The sequence below is a fragment of the Coregonus clupeaformis genome, unplaced genomic scaffold, assembly GCF_020615455.1.
Source record: "Coregonus clupeaformis isolate EN_2021a unplaced genomic scaffold, ASM2061545v1 scaf0092, whole genome shotgun sequence".
Taxonomy (NCBI): Eukaryota; Metazoa; Chordata; class Actinopteri; order Salmoniformes; family Salmonidae; genus Coregonus; species Coregonus clupeaformis.
Window position 1 is genome coordinate 545384 of NW_025533547.1, and position 15590 is coordinate 560973.

Consider the following 15590-nt stretch of genomic DNA (forward strand, 5'->3'; position numbering starts at 1 on the left):
CTGGACTACAGCCTCTATACTGGCTGAGAGAGGAGAGGAGGGTTACGCTGGACTATAGCCTCTATACTGGCTGAGAGAGGAGAGGAGGGTTACGCTGGACTACAGCCTCTATACTGGCTGAGAGAGGAGGGTTACGCTGGACTACAGCCTCTATACTGGCTGAGAGAGGAGAGGAGGGTTACGCTGGACTCAAACCTCTATACTGGCTGAGAGAGGAGAGGAGGGTTACGCTGGACTACAGCCTCTATACTGGCTGAGAGAGGAGAGGAGGGTTACGCTGGACTACAGCCTCTATACTGGCTGAGAGAGGAGAGGAGGGTTACGCTGGACTACAGCCTCTATACTGGCTGAGAGAGGAGAGGAGGGTTACGCTGGACTACAGCCTCTATACTGGCTGAGAGAGGAGAGGAGGGTTACGCTGGACTACAGCCTCTATACTGGCTGAGAGAGGAGAGGAGGGTTACGCTGGACTACAGCCTCTATACTGGCTGAGAGAGGAGAGGAGGGTTACGCTGGACTACAGCCTCTATACTGGCTGAGAGAGGAGAGGAGGGTTACGCTGGACTACAGCCTCTATACTGACACGGAGGAGGGATACGCTGGACTACAGCCTCTATACTGGCTGAGAGAGGAGGGATACACTGGACTACAGCCTCTATACTGACACGGAGGAGGGATACACTGGACTATAGCCTCTATACTGACACGGAGGAGGGATACGCTGGACTACAGCCTCTATACTGACACGGAGGAGGGATACACTGGACTACAGCCTCTATACTGACACGGAGGAGGGATACACTGGACTACAGCCTCTATACTGACACGGAGGAGGGATACGCTGGACTACAGCCTCTATACTGACACGGAGGAGGGATACGCTGGACTACAGCCTCTATACTGACACGGAGGAGGGATACACTGGACTACAGCCTCTATACTGACACGGAGGAGGGATACGCTGGACTACAGCCTCTATACTGACACGGAGGAGGGATACGCTGGACTACAGCCTCTATACTGACACGGAGGAGGGATACACTGGACTACAGCCTCTATACTGACACGGAGGAGGGATACACTGGACTACAGCCTCTATACTGACACGGAGGAGGGATACGCTGGACTACAGCCTCTATACTGGCTGAGAGAGGAGGGATACACTGGACTACAGCCTCTATACTGACACGGAGGAGGGATACGCTGGACTACAGCCTCTATACTGACACGGAGGAGGGATACGCTGGACTACAGCCTCTATACTGACACGGAGGAGGGATACGCTGGACTACAGCCTCTATACTGACACGGAGGAGGGATACGCTGGACTACAGCCTCTATACTGACACGGAGGAGGGATACACTGGACTACAGCCTCTATACTGACACGGAGGAGGGATACACTGGACTACAGCCTCTATACTGACACGGAGGAGGGATACACTGGACTACAGCCTCTATACTGACACGGAGGAGGGATACGCTGGACTACAGCCTCTATACTGACACGGAGGAGGGATACACTGGACTACAGCCTCTATACTGACACGGAGGAGGGATACGCTGGACTACAGCCTCTATACTGACACGGAGGAGGGATACACTGGACTACAGCCTCTATACTGACACGGAGGAGGGATACACTGGACTACAGCCTCTATACTGACACGGAGGAGGGATACGCTGGACTACAGCCTCTATACTGACACGGAGGAGGGTTACGCTGGACTACAGCCTCTATACTGGCTGAGAGAGGAGAGGAGGGTTACGCTGGACTATAGCCTCTATACTGGCTGAGAGAGGAGAGGAGGGTTACGCTGGACTACAGCCTCTATACTGGCTGAGAGAGGAGGGTTACGCTGGACTACAGCCTCTATACTGGCTGAGAGAGGAGAGGAGGGTTACGCTGGACTACAGCCTCTATACTGGCTGAGAGAGGAGAGGAGGGTTACGCTGGACTACAGCCTCTATACTGGCTGAGAGAGGAGAGGAGGGTTACGCTGGACTACAGCCTCTATACTGGCTGAGAGAGGAGAGGAGGGTTACGCTGGACTACAGCCTCTATACTGGCTGAGAGAGGAGAGGAGGGTTACGCTGGACTACAGCCTCTATACTGGCTGAGAGAGGAGAGGAGGGTTACGCTGGACTACAGCCTCTATACTGGCTGAGAGAGGAGAGGAGGGTTACGCTGGACTACAGCCTCTATACTGGCTGAGAGAGGAGAGGAGGGTTACGCTGGACTACAGCCTCTATACTGGCTGAGAGAGGAGAGGAGGGTTACGCTGGACTACAGCCTCTATACTGGCTGAGAGAGGAGAGGAGGGTTACACTGGACTACAGCCTCTATACTGACACGGAGGAGGGATACACTGGACTACAGCCTCTATACTGACACGGAGGAGGGATACGCTGGACTACAGCCTCTATACTGACACGGAGGAGGGATACACTGGACTACAGCCTCTATACTGACACGGAGGAGGGATACGCTGGACTACAGCCTCTATACTGACACGGAGGAGGGATACACTGGACTACAGCCTCTATACTGACACGGAGGAGGGATACACTGGACTACAGCCTCTATACTGACACGGAGGAGGGATACGCTGGACTACAGCCTCTATACTGACACGGAGGAGGGTTACGCTGGACTACAGCCTCTATACTGGCTGAGAGAGGAGAGGAGGGTTACGCTGGACTATAGCCTCTATACTGGCTGAGAGAGGAGAGGAGGGTTACGCTGGACTACAGCCTCTATACTGGCTGAGAGAGGAGGGTTACGCTGGACTACAGCCTCTATACTGGCTGAGAGAGGAGGGTTACGCTGGACTACAGCCTCTATACTGGCTGAGAGAGGAGAGGAGGGTTACGCTGGACTACAGCCTCTATACTGGCTGAGAGAGGAGAGGAGGGTTACGCTGGACTACAGCCTCTATACTGGCTGAGAGAGGAGAGGAGGGTTACGCTGGACTACAGCCTCTATACTGGCTGAGAGAGGAGAGGAGGGGTTACGCTGGACTACAGCCTCTATACTGGCTGAGAGAGGAGAGGAGGGTTACGCTGGACTACAGCCTCTATACTGGCTGAGAGAGGAGAGGAGGGTTACGCTGGACTACAGCCTCTATACTGGCTGAGAGAGGAGAGGAGGGTTACGCTGGACTACAGCCTCTATACTGGCTGAGAGAGGAGAGGAGGGTTACGCTGGACTACAGCCTCTATACTGGCTGAGAGAGGAGAGGAGGGTTACGCTGGACTACAGCCTCTATACTGGCTGAGAGAGGAGAGGAGGGTTACACTGGACTACAGCCTCTATACTGGCTGAGAGAGGAGAGGAGGGTTACGCTGGACTACAGCCTCTATCCTGGCTGAGAGAGGAGGGTTACGCTGGACTACAGCCTCTATACTGGCTGAGAGAGGAGAGGAGGGTTACGCTGGACTATAGCCTCTATACTGGCTGAGAGAGAGAGAGGAGGGTTACGCTGGACTACAGCCTCTATACTGGCTGAGAGAGGAGAGGAGGGTTACGCTGGACTACAGCCTCTATACTGGCTGAGAGAGGAGAGGAGGGTTACGCTGGACTACAGCCTCTATACTGGCTGAGAGAGGAGAGGAGGGTTACGCTGGACTACAGCCTCTATACTGGCTGAGAGAGGAGAGGAGGGTTACGCTGGACTACAGCCTCTATACTGGCTGAGAGAGGAGAGGAGGGTTACGCTGGACTACAGCCTCTATACTGGCTGAGAGAGGAGAGGAGGGTTACGCTGGACTACAGCCTCTATACTGGCTGAGAGAGGAGAGGAGGGTTACGCTGGACTACAGCCTCTATCCTGGCTGAGAGAGGAGAGGATGGTTACGCTGGACTACAGCCTCTATACTGGCTGAGAGAGGAGAGGAGGGTTACGCTGGACTATAGCCTCTATACTGGCTGAGAGAGGAGAGGAGGGTTACGCTGGACTACAGCCTCTATACTGGCTGAGAGAGAGAGAGGAGGGTTACGCTGGACTACAGCCTCTATACTGGCTGAGAGAGGAGAGGAGGGTTACGCTGGACTACAGCCTCTATAATGGCTGAGAGAGGAGGGTTACGCTGGACTACAGCCTCTATACTGGCTGAGAGAGGAGAGGAGGGTTACGCTGGACTATAGCCTCTATACTGGCTGAGAGAGGAGAGGAGGGTTACGCTGGACTACAGCCTCTATACTGGCTGAGAGAGGAGGGTTACGCTGGACTACAGCCTCTATACTGGCTGAGAGAGGAGAGGAGGGTTACGCTGGACTCAAACCTCTATACTGGCTGAGAGAGGAGAGGAGGGTTACGCTGGACTACAGCCTCTATACTGGCTGAGAGAGGAGAGGAGGGTTACGCTGGACTACAGCCTCTATACTGGCTGAGAGAGGAGAGGAGGGTTACGCTGGACTACAGCCTCTATACTGGCTGAGAGAGGAGAGGAGGGTTACGCTGGACTACAGCCTCTATACTGGCTGAGAGAGGAGAGGAGGGTTACGCTGGACTACAGCCTCTATACTGGCTGAGAGAGGAGAGGAGGGTTACGCTGGACTACAGCCTCTATACTGGCTGAGAGAGGAGAGGAGGGTTACGCTGGACTACAGCCTCTATACTGACACGGAGGAGGGATACGCTGGACTACAGCCTCTATACTGGCTGAGAGAGGAGGGATACACTGGACTACAGCCTCTATACTGACACGGAGGAGGGATACACTGGACTATAGCCTCTATACTGACACGGAGGAGGGATACGCTGGACTACAGCCTCTATACTGACACGGAGGAGGGATACACTGGACTACAGCCTCTATACTGACACGGAGGAGGGATACACTGGACTACAGCCTCTATACTGACACGGAGGAGGGATACGCTGGACTACAGCCTCTATACTGACACGGAGGAGGGATACGCTGGACTACAGCCTCTATACTGACACGGAGGAGGGATACACTGGACTACAGCCTCTATACTGACACGGAGGAGGGATACGCTGGACTACAGCCTCTATACTGACACGGAGGAGGGATACGCTGGACTACAGCCTCTATACTGACACGGAGGAGGGATACACTGGACTACAGCCTCTATACTGACACGGAGGAGGGATACACTGGACTACAGCCTCTATACTGACACGGAGGAGGGATACGCTGGACTACAGCCTCTATACTGGCTGAGAGAGGAGGGATACACTGGACTACAGCCTCTATACTGACACGGAGGAGGGATACGCTGGACTACAGCCTCTATACTGACACGGAGGAGGGATACGCTGGACTACAGCCTCTATACTGACACGGAGGAGGGATACGCTGGACTACAGCCTCTATACTGACACGGAGGAGGGATACGCTGGACTACAGCCTCTATACTGACACGGAGGAGGGATACACTGGACTACAGCCTCTATACTGACACGGAGGAGGGATACACTGGACTACAGCCTCTATACTGACACGGAGGAGGGATACACTGGACTACAGCCTCTATACTGACACGGAGGAGGGATACACTGGACTACAGCCTCTATACTGACACGGAGGAGGGATACGCTGGACTACAGCCTCTATACTGACACGGAGGAGGGATACGCTGGACTACAGCCTCTATACTGACACGGAGGAGGGATACGCTGGACTACAGCCTCTATACTGACACGGAGGAGGGATACACTGGACTACAGCCTCTATACTGACACGGAGGAGGGATACACTGGACTACAGCCTCTATACTGACACGGAGGAGGGATACGCTGGACTACAGCCTCTATACTGACACGGAGGAGGGTTACGCTGGACTACAGCCTCTATACTGGCTGAGAGAGGAGAGGAGGGTTACGCTGGACTACAGCCTCTATACTGGCTGAGAGAGGAGAGGAGGGTTACGCTGGACTACAGCCTCTATACTGGCTGAGAGAGGAGGGTTACGCTGGACTACAGCCTCTATACTGGCTGAGAGAGGAGAGGAGGGTTACGCTGGACTACAGCCTCTATACTGGCTGAGAGAGGAGAGGAGGGTTACGCTGGACTACAGCCTCTATACTGGCTGAGAGAGGAGAGGAGGGTTACGCTGGACTACAGCCTCTATACTGGCTGAGAGAGGAGAGGAGGGTTACGCTGGACTACAGCCTCTATACTGGCTGAGAGAGGAGAGGAGGGTTACGCTGGACTACAGCCTCTATACTGGCTGAGAGAGGAGAGGAGGGTTACGCTGGACTACAGCCTCTATACTGGCTGAGAGAGGAGAGGAGGGTTACGCTGGACTACAGCCTCTATACTGGCTGAGAGAGGAGAGGAGGGTTACGCTGGACTACAGCCTCTATACTGGCTGAGAGAGGAGAGGAGGGTTACGCTGGACTACAGCCTCTATACTGGCTGAGAGAGAGAGAGGAGGGTTACGCTGGACTACAGCCTCTATACTGGCTGAGAGAGGAGAGGAGGGTTACGCTGGACTACAGCCTCTATCCTGGCTGAGAGAGGAGAGGAGGGTTACGCTGGACTACAGCCTCTATACTGGCTGAGAGAGGAGAGGAGGGTTACGCTGGACTATAGCCTCTATACTGGCTGAGAGAGGAGAGGAGGGTTACGCTGGACTACAGCCTCTATACTGGCTGAGAGAGGAGAGGAGGGTTACGCTGGACTACAGCCTCTATACTGGCTGAGAGAGGAGAGGAGGGTTACGCTGGACTACAGCCTCTATACTGGCTGAGAGAGGAGAGGAGGGTTACGCTGGACTACAGCCTCTATACTGGCTGAGAGAGGAGAGGAGGGTTACGCTGGACTACAGCCTCTATACTGGCTGAGAGAGGAGAGGAGGGTTACGCTGGACTACAGCCTCTATACTGGCTGAGAGAGGAGAGGAGGGTTACGCTGGACTACAGCCTCTATACTGGCTGAGAGAGGAGAGGAGGGTTACGCTGGACTACAGCCTCTATACTGGCTGAGAGAGGAGAGGAGGGTTACGCTGGACTACAGCCTCTATCCTGGCTGAGAGAGGAGAGGATGGTTACGCTGGACTACAGCCTCTATACTGGCTGAGAGAGGAGAGGAGGGTTACGCTGGACTATAGCCTCTATACTGGCTGAGAGAGGAGAGGAGGGTTACGCTGGACTACAGCCTCTATACTGGCTGAGAGAGGAGAGGAGGGTTACGCTGGACTACAGCCTCTATACTGGCTGAGAGAGGAGAGGAGGGTTACGCTGGACTACAGCCTCTATAATGGCTGAGAGAGAGAGGGTTACGCTGGACTACAGCCTCTATACTGGCTGAGAGAGAGAGAGGAGGGTTACGCTGGACTATAGCCTCTATACTGGCTGAGAGAGGAGAGGAGGGTTACGCTGGACTACAGCCTCTATACTGGCTGGAGAGAGGAGGGTTACGCTGGACTACAGCCTCTATACTGGCTGAGAGAGGAGAGGAGGGTTACGCTGGACTCAAACCTCTATACTGGCTGAGAGAGGAGAGGAGGGTTACGCTGGACTACAGCCTCTATACTGGCTGAGAGAGGAGAGGAGGGTTACGCTGGACTACAGCCTCTATACTGGCTGAGAGAGGAGAGGAGGGTTACGCTGGACTACAGCCTCTATACTGGCTGAGAGAGGAGAGGAGGGTTACGCTGGACTACAGCCTCTATACTGGCTGAGAGAGGAGAGGAGGGTTACGCTGGACTACAGCCTCTATACTGGCTGAGAGAGGAGAGAGGAGGGTTACGCTGGACTACAGCCTCTATACTGGCTGAGAGAGGAGAGGAGGGTTACGCTGGACTACAGCCTCTATACTGGCTGAGAGAGGAGAGGAGGGTTACGCTGGACTACAGCCTCTATACTGGCTGAGAGAGGAGAGGAGGGTTACGCTGGACTACAGCCTCTATACTGGCTGAGAGAGGAGAGGAGGGTTACGCTGGACTACAGCCTCTATACTGGCTGAGAGAGCAGGAGACAACAGGAGGCGGAGGGACACAACAGAAAACAGAGCAGGAGACAACAGGAGACGGAGGGACACAACAGAGCAGGAGACAACAGGAGACAGAGGGACACAACAGAGAACAGAGCAGGAGACAACAGGAGACGGAGGGACACAACAGAGAACAGAGCAGGAGACAACAGGAGACGGAGGGACACAACAGAGGAGGAGACAACAGGAGACAGAGGGACACAACAGAGCAGGAGACAACAGGAGACGGAGGGACACAACAGAGAACAGAGGAGGAGACGGAGGGACACAACAGAGAACAGAGGAGGAGACTGAGGGACACAACAGAGAACAGAGCAGGAGACAACAGGAGACGGAGGGACACAACAGAGAACAGAGCAGGAGACGGAGGGACACAACAGAGAACAGAGCAGAAGACAACAGGAGACGAGGGACAAAACAGAGAACAGAGCAGGAGACAACAGGAGACGGAGGGACACAACAGAGAACAGAGCAGGAGACAACAGGAGACGGAGGGACACAACAGAGAACAGAGCAGGAGACAACAGGAGACAGAGGGACAAAACAGAGAACAGAGCAGGAGACAACAGGAGACGGAGGGACACAACAGAGGAGGAGACAACAGGAGACAGAGGGACACAACAGAGCAGGAGACAACAGGAGACGGAGGGACACAACAGAGAACAGAGGAGGAGACAGAGGGACACAACAGAGAACAGAGGAGGAGACGGAGGGACACAACAGAGAACAGAGGAGGAGACAACAGGAGACGGAGGGACACAACAGAGAACAGAGCAGGAGACAACAGGAGACGGAGGGACACAACAGAGAACAGAGCAGGAGACGGAGGGACACAACAGAGAACAGAGCAGGAGACAACAGGAGACGGAGGGACACAACAGAGAACAGAGCAGAAGACAACAGGAGACGAGGGACAAAACAGAGAACAGAGCAGGAGACAACAGGAGACGGAGGGACACAACAGAGGAGGAGACAACAGGAGACAGAGGGACACAACAGAGAACAGAGCAGGAGACAACAGGAGACGGAGGGACACAACAGAGAACAGAGGAGGAGACAACAGGAGACGGAGGGACACAACAGAGGAGGAGACAACAGGAGACAGAGGGACACAACAGAGAACAGAGCAGGAGACAACAGGAGACGGAGGGACACAACAGAGGAGGAGACAACAGGAGACAGAGGGACACAACAGAGAACAGAGCAGGAGACAACAGGAGACGGAGGGACACAACAGAGGAGGAGACAACAGGAGACAGAGGGACACAACAGAAAACAGAGCAGGAGACAACAGGAGACGGAGGGACACAACAGAGAACAGAGGAGGAGACAGAGGGACACAACAGAGAACAGAGCAGGAGACAACAGGAGACAGAGGGACAGAACAGAGAACAGAGCAGGAGACAACAGGAGACGGAGGGACACAACAGAGAACAGAGCAGGAGACAACAGGAGACGGAGGGACACAACAGAGAACAGAGCAGGAGACAACAGGAGACAGAGGGACACAACAGAGAACAGAGGAGGAGACAACAGGAGACAGAGGGACACAACAGAGAACAGAGGAGGAGACAACAGGAGACGGAGGGACACAACAGAGAACAGAGCAGGAGACAACAGGAGACAGAGGGACACAACAGAGAACAGAGGAGGAGACAACAGGAGACAGAGGGACACAACAGAGAACAGAGGAGGAGACAACAGGAGACAGAGGGACACAACAGAGAACAGAGCAGGAGACAACAGGAGACAGAGGGACAGAACAGAGAACAGAGCAGGAGACAACAGGAGACGGAGGGACACAACAGAGGAGGAGACAACAGGAGACGGAGGGACACAACAGAACAGAGCAGGAGACAACAGGAGACAGAGGGACACAACAGAGAACAGAGGAGGAGACAACAGGAGACAGAGGGACACAAAAGAGAACAGAGGAGGAGACAACAGGAGACGGAGGGACACAACAGAGAACAGAGCAGGAGACAACAGGAGACAGAGGGACAGAACAGAGAACAGAGCAGGAGACAACAGGAGACGGAGGGACACAACAGAGGAGGAGACAACAGGAGACGGAGGGACACAACAGAGAACAGAGCAGGAGACAACAGGAGACGGAGGGACACAACAGAGAACAGAGCAGGAGACAACAGGAGACAGAGGGACACAACAGAGAACAGAGCAGGAGACAACAGGAGACGGAGGGACACAACAGAGAACAGAGGAGGAGACAACAGGAGACGGAGGGACACAACAGAGAACAGAGCAGGAGACAACAGGAGATGGAGGGACAGAACAGAAAACAGAGCAGGAGACAACAGGAGACGGAGGGACACTACAGAAGGGTCACGCTGTTCAAGTGAAACATTGCTATTGAATAAAAAAACAAAAATAACAAAATCTGTCATATTCATCTCATAAAGGAACATGAAAGGCTCCAATACTCTAAGACTGGTGAGACCCAGAGAACCTGCTGCTACCAGACTCTGCAGAATAATGGTTCAAACAGCTATAAGACTGGTGAGACCCAGAGAACCTGCTGCTACCAGACTCTGCAGAATAATGGTTCAAACAGCTATAAGACTGGTGAGACCCTAGAGAACCTGCTGCTACCAGACTCTGTAGAATAATGGTTCAAACAGCTATAAGACTGGTGAGACCCAGAGAACCTGCTGCTACCAGACTCTGCAGAATAATGGTTCAAACAGCTATAAGACTGGTGAGACCCAGAGAACCTGCTGCTACCAGACTCTGTAGAATAATGGTTCAAACAGCTCTAAGACTGGTGAGACCCAGAGAACCTGCTGCTACCAGACTCTGTAGAATAATGGTTCAAACAGCTATAAGACTGGTGAGACCCAGAGAACCTGCTGCTACCAGACTCTGCAGAATAATGGTTCAAACAGCTATAAGACTGGTGAGACCCAGAGAACCTGCTGCTACCAGACTCTGTAGAATAATGGTTCAAACAGCTATAAGACTGGTGAGACCCAGAGAGAACCTGCTGCTACCAGACTCTGTAGAATAATGGTTCAAACAGCTTATTACAACAGTAGGCTTAAATTGACCAGTGTTTCATCATCCTTGTCCAGGGGACCCAAAGGGGAGCACTACACACCTGATTTACCTAATAAACTCATCACCAAACCTTTGATTAGTGGAATCAGGGGTGTATTCACTAGGAACCAAACGAAAGCAAGCAGCACATAACGGAGAGGGACCTACCTGACTTTGTCCAACAGAAATGCTTCTTTGCTCGCAAAACATTTTGCTACGGTCTGCACTAATGAATACACCCCAGGTCAGGTGTGTAGTGCTTTGGGTCCCCAGGACCAATATGAAGAAACACTGGGCTATACAGTTGCTGAGGATTCCAGACTAGTTTGGATGAGATCTGTATTTAATGTCAGAACAATTAACTGTAGACTATGAACCAGACGTTTATCGCCCCCTAGAAGAGGACAAGAGGATTCCCTTCTACACTTTGGAAATACGTGGATTTAATAACGCCCTCATGTGTCATCCTCTGGAATGGCTTTGTACTTTTACATTGTTAAAAACATCGTTTTTTGTTACACCAAAATCAATCAATCAATCCATCCATCCAACCAACCAATCAATGAACAGGTTGATAACAGGACTCCACTCACCACTGTTGCCAGGCTTCTGAAGGCTGTGTTTGGTAACGGCGCACCATCCAACAGGGAAGAGATCTCTGGAGTGGTGTTTACACCAGTAGTCAAACGCCCCCCTCCACCCGTCAAACATCACAAACACTTCCTCCCCCTTCACCTCTCCGATGGTAGCAGGACAGATGAGGTAGGGGTTCTTCTTATCAACTGCTTCCAGCTTCATCCCTGGCTTAAAGTTGTTCTGAGACAGCCGTGGAGGCTCCTACACACACAGATAAACAATGATACACACACTGATACACAGAGACACAATGATACACAGATACACAGAGACACACACAGATACACAGAGACACACTGAAACACAGAGACACACACTGATACACAGAGACACACAGATACACAGAGACACACAGATACACACAGAGACACACACTGATACACACAGAGACACACACTGATACACAGAGACACACACTGATACACAGAGACACACACTGATACACAGAGATACACACTGATACACAGAGACACACACTGATACACAGAGACACACACTGATACACAGAGACACACACTGATACACAGAGACACACACTGATACACAGAGACACACACTGATACACAGAGACACACACTGATACACAGAGACACACACTGATACACAGAGACACACAGATACACAGAGACACACACTGATACACAGAGACACACACAGACACTGATACACAGAGACACACACTGATACACAGAGACACACACTGATACACACAGACACACTGATACACAGAGACACACACTGATACACAGAGACACACACTGATACACACAGACACACACTGATACACAGAGACACACACTGATACACACAGACACACACTGATACACACAGACACACACTGATACACAGAGACACACTGATACACAGAGACACACTGATACACACAGACACACTGATACACAGAGAAAATGCCAAACAGAGGAACTAATCATGTACAACAATGTTGTCATCATTAGATTTCAATACCCTGAATGGCTGATTTATAGATACAATTACATGTCATGTGGCTAGTATATGAAGGTCTGGGTACCTTTTTAATCTATACATGAAGTTCTGGGTACCTTTCTAATGTATATACAGTACCAGTCAAAAGTTTGGACACACCAACTCATTCAAGGGTTGAGTACATTGTAGAATAATAGTGAAGACATCAAAACCACGAAATAACACATAACGAATCATGTAGTAACCACAAAGGTAAACAAATTGAAATATATTTGATATTTTTCAAAGTAGCCACCCTTTGCCTTGATGACAGCTTTGCACACTCTTGGCATTCTCTCAACCAGCTTCACCTGGAATGCTTTTCCAACAGTCTTGAAGGAGTTCCCACATATGCTGAGCACTTGTTGGCTGCTTTTCCTTCACTCTGCGGTCCGATTCATCCCAAACCATCTCAATTTGGTAGAGGTCGGGGGATTGTGGAGGCCAGGTCATCTGATGCAGCACTCCATCACTCTCTTTCTTGGTCAAATAGCCCTTACACAACCTGGAGGTGTGTTGGGTCATTGTCCCGTTGAAAAACAAATGATAGTCCCACTAAGCGCAAACCAGATGGGATGGCGTATCGCTGCAGAATGCTCTGGTAGCCATGCTGGTTAAGTGTGCCTTGAATGCAAAATAAATCACAGACAGTGTCACCAGCAAAGCACCCCCACACCATAACACCTCCATGCTTTACGGTGGGAACTACACATGCAGAGATCATCCGTTCACCTACTCTGCGTCTCACAAAGACACAGCGGTTGGAACCAAAAATCTCACATTTGGACTCAAGACCAAAGGACAAATTTCCACCGGTCTAATGTCCATTGCTTGTGTTTCTTGGCCCAAGCAAGTCTCTTCTTCTTATTGGTGTCCTTTAGTAGTGGTTTCTTTGCAGCAATTCGACCATGAAGGCCTGATTCATGCAGTCTCCTCTGAACAGTAGATGTTAAGATGTGTCTGTTAGTTGAACTCTGTGAAGCATTTATTTGGGCTGCAATTTCTGAGGCTGGTAACTCTAATGAACTTATCCTCTGCAGCAGAGGTAACTCTGGGTCTTCCATTCCTGTGGCGGTCCTCGTGAGAGCCAGTTTCATCATAGCACTTGATGGTTTTTGTGACTGCAGTTGAAGAAACTTTCAAAGTTCTTGAAATTTTCAGGATTGACTGATCTTCATGTCTTAAAGTAATGATGGACTGTCCTTTCTCTTTGCTTATTTGAGCTGTTCTTGCCATAATATGGACTTGGTCTTTTACCAAATAGGGCTATCTTCTGTATAACCCCCCTCCCCACACACACACACACACACACACCTTGTCACAACACAACTGATTGGCTCAAACGCATTAAGAAGGAAAGAAAGTCCACAAATTAACTTTTAACAAGGCACACCTGTTAATTGAAATGCATTCCAGGTGACTACCTCATGAAGCTGGTTGAGAGAATGCCAAGAGTGTGCAAAGCTGTCATCAAGGCAAAGGGTGGCTATTTGAAGAATCTCAAATACAAAATATATTATGATTTGTTTAACACTTTTTAGGTTACTACATGATTCCATATGTGTTATTTCATAGTTTTGATGTCTTCACTATTATTCTACAATGTAGAAAATGGTAAAAATAAAGAAAAACTCTTGAATTTTTTAACTCAGTTTTTCACAATTCCTGACATTTAATCCTTGTAAAAATTCCCTGTCTTAGGTCAGTTAGGATCACCACTTTATTTTAAGAATGTGAAATGACAGAATAATAGTAGAGAGAATTATTTATTTCAGCTTTTATTTCCTTCATCACATTCCCAGTGGGTCAGAAGTTTACATACACTCACTTAGTATTTGGTAGCATTGCCTTTAAATTGTTTAACTTCGGTCAAACGTTTCGGGTAGCCTTCCACAAGCTTCCCACAATAAGTTGGGTGAATTTTGGCCCATTCCTCCTGACAGAGCTGGTGTAACTGAGTCAGGTTTGTAGGCCTCCTTGCTCGCACACGCTTTTTCAGTTCTGCCCACAAATGTTCTTTAGGATTGAGGTCAGGGCTTTGTGATGGCCACTCCAATACATTGACTTTGTTGTCCTTAAGCCATTTTGCAAGTATGCTTGGGGTCATTGTCCATTTGGAAGACCCATTTGCGACCAAGCTTTAACTTCCTGACTGATGTCTTGAGATGTTGCTTCAATATATCCACATCATTTTCCTTCCTCATGATGCCATCTATTTTGTGACGTGCACCAGTTCCTCCTGCAGCAAAGCACCCCCACAGCATGATGCTGCCACCCCCGTGCTTCACGGTTGAGATGGTGTTCTTCGGCTTGCAAGCCTTCCCTTTTTTCCTCCAAATATAACGATGGTCATTATGGCCAAACAGTTCTATTTTTGTTTCATCAGACCAGAGGACATTTCTTCAAAAAGTACGATCTTTGTCCCCATGTGCAGTTGCAAACCGTAGTCTGGCTTTTTTATGGCGGTTTTGGAGCAGTGGCTTTTTCCTTGCTGAGCGGCCTTTCAGGTTACGTCAATATAGGACTTGTTTTACTGTGGATATAGATACTTTTGTACCCGTTTCCTCCAGCATCTTCACAAGGTCCTTTGCTGTTGTTCTGGGATTGATTTGCACTTTTCGCACCAAAGTACGTTCATCTCTAGGAGACAGAACGCCTCTCCTTCCTGAGTGGTATGATGGCTGTGTGGTCCCATGGTGTTTATACTTGCATACTATTGTTTGTACAGATGAACGTGGTACCTTCAGGCGTTTGGAAATTGCTCCCAAGGATGAACCAGACTTGTGGAGGTCTACAAATTGGAATTGTGATACAGTGAATTATAAGTGGAATAATCTGTCTGTAAAAAATTGTTGGAAAAATGACTTGTGTCATGCACAAAGTAGATGTCCTAACCGACTTGCCAAAACTATAGTTTGTTAACAAGAAATTTGTGGAGTGGTTGAAAACCG

The 15590-nt window shown here is 50.5% G+C and overlaps 1 protein-coding gene across 5 annotated transcripts in view; it reads right to left on the bottom strand.

Annotated features, from left to right (window-relative positions):
* Positions 1–15590, bottom strand: part of LOC121534199 (sex comb on midleg-like protein 2) — a 101193-nt gene that overhangs the window by 51531 nt on the left and 34072 nt on the right. For all 5 annotated transcript variants that reach the window (XM_041840757.2, XM_041840760.2, XM_041840755.2 and 2 more), the window contains one exon: positions 11613–11856. In XM_041840757.2, the coding sequence (XP_041696691.1) occupies positions 11613–11856 (244 nt within the window). The remainder of the gene's footprint in view (positions 1–11612; positions 11857–15590) is intronic.